This window comes from Rhincodon typus, chromosome 10 (genome assembly GCF_021869965.1).
Source record: "Rhincodon typus isolate 14 chromosome 10, sRhiTyp1.1, whole genome shotgun sequence".
In the NCBI taxonomy this organism is placed as follows: domain Eukaryota; kingdom Metazoa; phylum Chordata; class Chondrichthyes; order Orectolobiformes; family Rhincodontidae; genus Rhincodon; species Rhincodon typus.
Genome location: NC_063341.1, coordinates 25,418,139 through 25,427,391, shown reverse-complemented (window position 1 = coordinate 25,427,391; position 9,253 = coordinate 25,418,139). Strand labels below are relative to the sequence as shown.

Below are 9,253 nucleotides of genomic sequence, written 5' to 3'. Positions count from 1 at the left end.
ATAGATTTTTGACATTTCAGGGAACTGAGGGCTATAAGGAGCTGGCACGAAAGAGGAGTTGAGACCTTGAGCAGATCAGCCATTATCTTATTGAATGACTTGAGGTGCCAAACAGGCTACTTCTGTTTATTATGTTGGTGCATAATAATCTTGAAGTTGGTATGCAAAACAATTTACCCTAGCCATGTGATCAACCATTAACTAAATTTATTATTTACTAACAAAAGAACAAGACTGTGTAGGCATTTATTTACAGTAATTACAATGATATAAATGAGTCCTCTGCATTACAGCTCAACATAAAACACTCCAGAAATGTGGTTGTCTAATTTTTGCACATTTTCCTTTGAACTTTGGCAACTAGCTTCATGTCTCTGTTGATTGCACATTTGTGAGCATAATACACCTTTGTATTCAATCAGATAACTCCCAGCTATACAGCCATGTATCAAAGGAACTGCATTTTACAGAATTACCATTTGGTCTGTTGTGTCTACCCTGGAAAGTTCTTTACCAATATTTCTGCAAAATATTAGTCCCATCCCAATCCTCTTTTTAGTTTATTCCTTCCAAGTATTTCTCCATTCACCTTTGTAAAGTTTTATTTTTTTTCAGTTTCCACCGCTGTATACTAGGGTAACTGTATCTAATATGTCTGCATAAAAATATTTTCCATAACCAACTCCTGCGTTCTTTTGGCAGTATGATGGATCTGGCCCTAACTCGAACCAAAATGTTAACTGTGGTTTCTTCTCCACAGATACTGCCAGACCTGCTGAGTTGTTCCAGCAATTTCTGTTTTTGTTTGTGTGTAGCAAGGTGAGACAGTTACAGATTTGTGTGGTAAAGAGGTTTGTTTTGAATAATCTGAGTCTATGCATATTTGTTGTGTGTTATTAAAACTATCAGTCACTGATTCCATCCTTTCCTGTACTGATCCAGAGCCTGAAACTTAGATTAGACCCCATGTGAACGTTAGACACATTTTGGATTCTTTTAAGAATGAATAGAGCTCCAGGGCTGTTGCTAAGCCAAGTGCACGGTATAGTTATCTCATGAATGAATTAAGGTCACTGGACTCAACGTTAACTGTTTTCTCTTTATCTCCGTACTGACCACCAGGTATCTGCACGATATCAGCCTTTGTGATATCTGTTCAAGTGCTTCTTGCGAGGAGAAGTGATGTCATTTTTTTTTGTATTTTCCATTTGTGTGAGCTTGTGCAGTTGAGTTATGGAGTCATGCTGGAGGAGAGAGGAATGTACTAATGACATAATATAGAAAGGGTTAGGGCAGAACTGAATAGATCATTTACACAGTTGATAAAGGTCAATTTGGTTTTCTACTGATCTGGAAAATTAATCTGAAAATTTAATGGCACTAATCTTATTTACTAACAGCTTATTTTTTAAAACAAAGAACTGCAATATGGGGGATGTGTGATAAACAAATTTCTGGAGAAGTTCAGCAGGCCTAGCAAGATCTGTGAAGAGAAAACAGTTAACGTTGAGTCCAGTGACCTTAATTCATTCATGAGATTTAGGCATCGCTGCATGGCAAGACCAACTCTGGTGCCTATTCCGTAAGTTATTTTCTAATCTTGTGGCAACTGGGCCCGTATTCTCAAGAGATAGAATTTCACTGTAACCAACAAAAGGGATAAATAGGGCAGATGTAGAACCAAGAAGCTATAATTTCAGCATAAGGCGGAAGCCACTTAGGACTAAGTTGAGGAGAAATCATTTTACAGAGGGGTTTTCGAATCTCTGGAATAGTCTACTCTGGAAAGCTATGGAAACTCATCATTTAATATGTTTAAAGCACAGATTAACATATTTCTAAATACTGATGAAACAAAGCAATTTGGGGATGGTGTGGGGGGAAAAAGCATTGAAGTGTCTCATCAGCCATGATTGTCTGGAAGGCAGAGCAGGCTTAACAATGCCTACACTGGTTCCAATGTTCCAAACATCTTGTATCAAATACTTTTATCTTTTCTTTATATAGAATGTGTAATTTTATTCAGTAAATGACAATAAGGCAGGCAGGGAACATTCATGTTCTGCAGGAATGATTATCAACAAAAAGTAGCACTGCATGTATAATTCCCTACAGTTTAAATGGTATAGAGTGCTAACACACCCATGGTTGAGACAATGCTTTGCGCAAACATGCGAGGGACAAGCATGCCAAGGCTTACACAACACAGTGTTTAACAACCACCAAATGATAACATTTGAAGTGGTAATATCTGTAGTGGTAATGTTGAAAAAGGACTAGTGTTAATACACCCACTTAGAGAAATAATTAACCTAGTTTGTTCACTGGAACAGGGACGGTTGGTGTATTATTTTATTTAATTGAGGAGATAGCCGAATGGAGTTATGTTACTGGATGACAGAATGTTGCCAATTATTACTGGTCAGTATGAGCACAGTCCTGCATTGAGAGAATGTGTAACATAGGCCTGAAATTTGGTTCAAAAGTGACAGATTTTTACATTGGCAACTCAAAGTTTAAACCCACTATGTTCTGTAAAAATATATTTTGTTTACCCAGGAGAATCCGATGAAAAGTGGTGGTGTACATCACCTGTGTTTTTGATGAGGATACCACAGCAAAATATGTAAAATTTCCCTCTTCAGATATTTATATATTATATCATTTATTGTAACACCATTGAGGGGTGAAAATCTAAATGGAAACAAATTTAGGACAAAATTCCTACAGCAGTAAAGGCAAGTTATTAACTTGCTTTTATTAAAACTCAAATTTTATGGCCTCAATACCCACTTTTGTATGTGTTCATCTAAACACGATCAGGGATCTCATCAGGTTCTTGGATAACCCCTTGCAGAGTTACTCTTGAACTGCATGAATGGAAATCCAAATTCAGGACAGCTTTCAACCTTTTCCAAAAGAAGCCCTGCTGAAACTCATTCTGAGGCCATTCCAAATAAGTGTTTCTGTTCATCAATTTCCTAAGTTTACAAAATCGATCTGGGATGGAATTCTTTGGAATAGGTTCTAACAGGAGCAAGATAAGACTGTCCTTTTTGTCATCAAATATCTGTTGGTGTGCAAAGAAGAATTCATAATGGCACCATTCACTTTGCACGAAGTGTTTGGATAGGATAAATATGGTTTTATAACTTTTTGATATACAATCAATTATATTATTAATTATTGGTTTTCCAGGTTTGAAGTCTCTTTCGTGGATACAGATGCGGTAAGGTGGCTCATTATTTTCTAACTGTATGAGCAATTTGTTCTTCACCCATGCCGAATCATATTCACTATACGAAACAAAAGCATTGTACTCAAAATTTTTTTCAACCAGATTGGCATCTAGACTTTTTTTAGCTTTAAGCCAGAGCCAGAGTGTGCGGCAATACCAAGTGATGTTAAACTTTATACACAGCACAATACAGACACCTACCAAAAGTGCAACACACGCTAAAAGAACCCCAACAAATAAAGGAATTTTGCATTCAATTGGGGAAAATTTCAGGGCTTGGATAATTTGACCCTTAAATTTTCTTGGACTTTCACATCGATACCGGTCTGGCCAATCAAGAATCACTACACGTCTTTGTTGAACATAATTAGAGACTGACTGAATTGCACAGAAGCATTCCAGAGGATTATTGCTGAATTTGAGTTCAGCTAGATCTAAGGACTGTAGAAAGCGTATGTTTATGTCTGTAATTTTATTTTGGTCAATGTGCAAGACTTTCAGCGAGTAACCCACTGGAATTTCAGGAAAAGATGCTATGAAATTTTCTGTCAAAAAAATCTCACGGAGATTTCTGAGCCCTTTGAGGTTTGGAACTGCAGTGATGGAATTGTAACTCAAATCTAGTGATTGCAATGATGCTGGCAAGCAGCCAAACACATTGCCTTCCAGGTTATTGTGTGAAAAATTTATACACTTTAGAGTCTGAGGCCACGTGCAGGTCAATCCCTTCTGTAGTACAAGATCATTATGACTAGCATTTATACTAGACAACTTCTCCATTTTAGATAATAATGTGCTAAATTTTGGTAGATTTGAAAACTTATTGTTGTTTGCTATGAGAGTATTAAGATTGGGAAAAGGAGCAGAGCATTTTCCAGGAATAAAGCTGAATTCTTGAAGCAAGTTAAAAGATATGTCCAAGTGTCTTAAGTACGTCATAATTTCTGATATCTGACATGGAACATAAAACAAGTTTCCCTTTAGTATCATTAACTCTGTCAGTTGTGCAAATATATCAATAAGATACTCAAGTGAGTAAAAATGGTAGAAATTTGGATTTTCTACATTAAGTATTTGAAGCTTGCGCAAATTAATCTGGTCAGATGGTATGGGTATTACGTCCCAATTGCCAATGCCATCCATTATAATTGTGTCTAAAACTAATTCTTTTATATTTGAACCAAGAACACTGTTGAGTAAATAAGTGGTCAAAGAATCGTCGATGGTAATATTATGTGCAACTAGTGTCGAGATATTCAACTTTTTCAGAGGGAAGAAGAAATCTACATTACTTGCTTTTTTAACAAAGTCAGAATTTAGAATTTCCAATGTAGTGGTACTCATTGGAATATCCTGAAAAATATTGATGAGTAATTTTCCGTCCTGGCCAAACTGCAAATCAAGAGAGAGTTTTTCTACATTCTGCAAGGCATTAAATGTTCCAGGTTCAAATGCCTGTAGGTCTCCAGTAATTAAATAAACATCCTTAAGTGGGATTCCTTGAAGTACAGATAAGGAACCAGAGTTTAAAGAAGAAAGACGAGTGTTTCCAAAACGTAAAGAATGCAGTTTCTGTAGTTTGTTGATCTCTGCTCCAAAGTCAGCTGTATCAAACATATTGTTAGTGATATCAAGGTGTGTCAGTGACTGGAGATGGTTAAATGGCAAGACTGAAATATCCTGCAAAAGATTATTTGAAAGATCAAGATACCTTAGTTCTGAATTTTTTGCAAATGATCCAGGTTCTATCGCAGTGATGTGATTGAACTGAAGAAAAAGTTTCCTCAGCTTGTTAAGATTTTGGAAATTTTGCTGTTGAATCATTGTGATGTTGTTATAAGACAGATCCAATACCTCTACATCTGGTGTCAGGAAACAAGGAGAATGTGGATAACCAATTCCTGAACAATTCACTAAAACAGTATCTATCATCTTTGGCATTGTGTAAATAGGCATAAATAGAGCACATGTCAATATAGCAATTGCTCGTAGGGGTGTCATCCTAGACTTGATGATTGAAGAAAATTCAACTTGCAAATAAAAACTCTTCTATTCACACACTGACCATCTTCAAACACACCCTGTTAAAAGAACAAATATGAATGATGAAAATACAACCTTGGTCACAAAGAAGATATTAGTGGCACAAGATTCAATACAATCTTGTTTCTGTTAAAATCACCAAATGCACTACAAATTACTTTCACCACAAATTATATATTTTTGATTTCAAAATCTAAGATGCTAGGTGGCAATGCATCAGGTACCATAATAATAGCAAGAAGATGAGAGGCTGCAAAAAACATGCCTATTTTAGATTCAACACTTGCTTTTGGATTCCCAGAACTTTAGTCTTTTGCCTGGTTTACTATGGAAGATATCGTCAAAAGATAGACCTTGTTAACCTTGATAATATCCAAGTATACTCTATCAAATACATTAGCTACATCAGCCATCCTTGTTACATCCTTTTGAAAAAAAGAGTTCAATTAAGTTTCAGACAGAACATTCTAATGGCAAATGCAATTCTGAAGAAGGGTCACTGGAGCAAAAACATTAATTTTGCTTTGTTCAGAGTTTCTCCAGCAATTTCTGATGAAAAGACACCCAACATGTCACAAACACACTACTGACTTAATCACTGGATCCCAGCCCATCACCTAAGAATCAAAATTTCAGCTCCTGCCTAGTTCTATCATAGGGCACACTGTTGTTGGTTTTCTCATGGGCTTCCCACTCCTCCCAGGTTAAGAACCATGCCATGTCTTCTGTCTGCGCACGCACATTCATGATACATTTTTGACCTCTAATAGATTCTTTTCCTGGGGTTATAATTAGTGAAGAGTGTAGACAGGCTGATGCTCTAATTTACTTATAATATTTCATAAATTTGTCCCCTTTGCACTGGAAAGAAATCAAATGTTATCAAATATTATTAGGGGAGGCAATGGCCTAGTGGTATTATCACTGGACTGTTAATCCAGGGACCCAGATAACATTCTGGGGCCTGGGTTCAAATCCTGCCATGGTGGATGGTGGAATTTGAACTCAATAAAAATATCTGGAATTAAGAATCTAATGATGACCATGAATCCATTGTTGATTGTTGAGGGGAAATCCCACCTGGCTCACTAATGTCCTTTAGGAAAGGAAACTGCCAACTGGCCTACATGTGACTCCAGACCCACAGCAATGTGGTTGACTCTGAACTGCCCTCTGGGCAACTAGGGATGGACAATAAATGCTGCTTAGCCAGCGACACCCTCATCCTGTGAATGAATAAAAAAAAGTGCTTAAGTCAAATTTATCTACATTAACAATTTGTGTTTCTGCCATATTTCTACTTTTCAACCATTCTGTGCACTTCACAAATATTTTCACAGTTTCTGTCATAATGCCTCCCGTTGCCTCAAGTCAAGGTATTATTTCATTTATTTGCTTCCGGTTTTCCATTTTAGGCCCATGAAATCCCAAAAGCACAGAAGGAGGTCACTGGCCCATCATATTGGTGCGAGCTTAGTGAAAATGCTAATTCGTCCCATTCCCTTCCTCTTTTCCCTTAGACCTGCAAGTTTCTCCTCTTCAGTTCTATTCATTTCCCGTTTTTGATATTCGTTATTGAAAGTAATCTGTTATATTTTCAGGTAGCGTCTTTCTTTCTTCACCCGTAGTTCTCTGTCGGCTTCTTTCAGTCCCTTTTCAAATGTGATTTCTTCCACTTCCTTCCTTCAAATGTGCATCTCCCTGAAACCTGAACTCGCCCTCCTTTACTCTTCGCCGCATGTGAAATACTTCACGTGGCAGATTATATTTAGAGGCAGAATTACGAAACCTATTGTTCATGCGAGAAATTCACTGCTGCTGAGAACTAGTTATCCTATTGAATAAAGACTCTAAACTCTAAAAACTACTTGTGTGAATATTACCTGCGAGTCGACTCAAGGCTGCACCTTTTCAGTTTCTGCACCCATTCTTTCAGCACAGGACACAGTGCACAATCTTATTGGCAAATTCTCAGATATCAAAGTAGCCCGATTGTGATCTATTTCGAGTCGTTAAAATCTTAGTTCAGTTCGTCGTTTGCTTTATAATTAATTTGTAGTTGACCTGGACATGGGATCATACAGCACACAGACCGACGATCCTCCTATGTATGTTGTTTCTTTGCTTCCTCAGCAATTTTTGGAAATCGAGTTTCTAATCACTTGTAAGATGCCCAAAGGAACTGCCGTTTACAACCAGAGAAAAAAAAACTTGCATCTGATTTACAAGCAATATTCAGAGCTCGGAAAAACAATCGGATGGCTTGAAGCTTGTCAGCTGGTTTTGGATTTCATCCCGTAGTTCAGTTTTACTTGTGCAAGTAGCTGTGGATTGAAGCATAATACGTCATGCATGAATATTTGACCACACTTCCCGGAATGTTGTTAATTTTCATTTCAACTAGTTTCTGTATTCCTATCACGTTCCCCCACCCACACTAAGTACTTATCCAATTCACTTTTGAAAGTCAACATCGAATCTACTACTCACCTATCGCATTCCAGTTCATAACTCCGTTTTCTAAAAAAAACCCTTTTGATTGTTTTTCGCTAATTACTTCAAATATGTTAAATATTTAATTGCAGATTGATAGTTGATTTACAAACTTCAGTGGTGCTGTATTTCAACTGTAACATATCTTTTTACTGAAACTACGGTATTGCATCAGGATGCCTGGAGGGTTGTGAAACGAGAGACCAAGGTAGAACATCACCGGTCATAGCAATATCCGTAATTAAAGCGGAGAGACACGAAAAGACTGACTTTGTGAATCTGTGTGAATTGCATAACAAGTTTAAACTTCAGCCAGATAATTCTCCTGCTGTACGTAAATAACTCCCACTCAGATTGAGAATGAGAATGTATGGACATTTCCAATTTATTTACCTGGATAGTTACCTAGTAAATATTAGACAGAGATTAAAACTGTGTTTAACTCCTGGGGATTATACAACTGAACTCTGACTTCTCTCACCAATTGCCTGAAACCCACAACTCCCCTCCTAAAAATGCAATTCCCCTTAACCAAGCCTATGTAGACCCTTCCCCAACCAACCCCTGACTTGGATTCCTCCTTGACTTAACCCAACCACTCAGCGCCTCCCAGCATCCCAACCTGACCCTATTGCCCCCTGACCTGACAAGCCCATCTTGCTAACAGCCCTCGTGACCCAGATACACACCTTACCCACCTTCCATCATCACTCTACCACCTTGTCTCCCTACCTACCTATCATAAAACTGACCTAACTGTACCTTACCCCCTTACCTCATTCATAATAATTCACTTTGTAATGCATGACTTCAGCAGATGGAGTGTAAATCTTGAATCAGGGATTCTTTATTCCACTGGCATCAGGTTACAAGCGTTTAAGACAGGTGAGGATGAATTTCTTCTCTGAGAGTGTTAAATTTATGGAATTTTTTTTTTGAAGACAGCCATCAAGGCTGAGTTGTTAAGTATATTCAAAGTTGGCCGAGACAGATTTTTATTCATTAAGGGAATCAAGAGTTGTGAGGAAAAGGCAGAGGAGTGGAGTTGAGTGTCATCAGGTCAGCCATGACCTGATTGAATGGTGAAGTGGTATGGATGGGCAGAATGGCCTACTTCTATTTCTACATCTTTTCATCTTATGATGGAGAATTAAAGTTAAATTAAGAAAAGGGTGTTTACACGGAATTGAGCCTGTATTTCACATATAATTGAGAAAATCCTTTGCCTTTCCCTCTGTGAGGTCACTTTTGACAAAAACACTTTCCTCTAGAGAGGGTTTGCCTAAGCTTCTCTGTTTGATGCTCTCTCTCACTCTTGCTACTTGCTGTTGTAAGCCCTCTTACAACTAACACTGTGAAAAGCTGTTTGTATGTCTCAAAATGTTTCAGCATTTTATTGGGTGAATGTTGCCAGAATCTGGCAGTAAATGCTGTTAAGAGGGATATTCTTGGCCTCCCCTGATAATCTAGTGCAATGTA

At 37.6% G+C, this 9,253-nt stretch overlaps 1 protein-coding gene across 1 annotated transcript; it reads right to left on the bottom strand.

Annotated features, from left to right (window-relative positions):
* Nucleotides 1–232: 232 nt before the first annotated feature.
* On the bottom strand, nucleotides 233–7,820 carry LOC109928617 (toll-like receptor 2). Its single transcript, XM_048602405.1, has 3 exons — nucleotides 7,772–7,820; nucleotides 7,165–7,605; nucleotides 233–5,319 (listed from the first exon to the last, which is right to left on the bottom strand). Exon 3 carries the CDS (start codon nucleotides 5,237–5,239, stop codon nucleotides 2,810–2,812), a length of 2,430 nt encoding a protein of 809 aa, XP_048458362.1. The 5' UTR covers nucleotides 5,240–5,319; nucleotides 7,165–7,605; nucleotides 7,772–7,820; the 3' UTR covers nucleotides 233–2,809.
* Between the last annotated feature and the right edge of the window lie 1,433 nt (nucleotides 7,821–9,253).

What these genes read in the sequence shown, in the direction of transcription:
- LOC109928617 (XM_048602405.1), bottom strand. Translation starts at nt 5,239, where the DNA reads ATGACACCCCTACGAGCAATTGCTATATTGACATGTGCTCTATTTATG.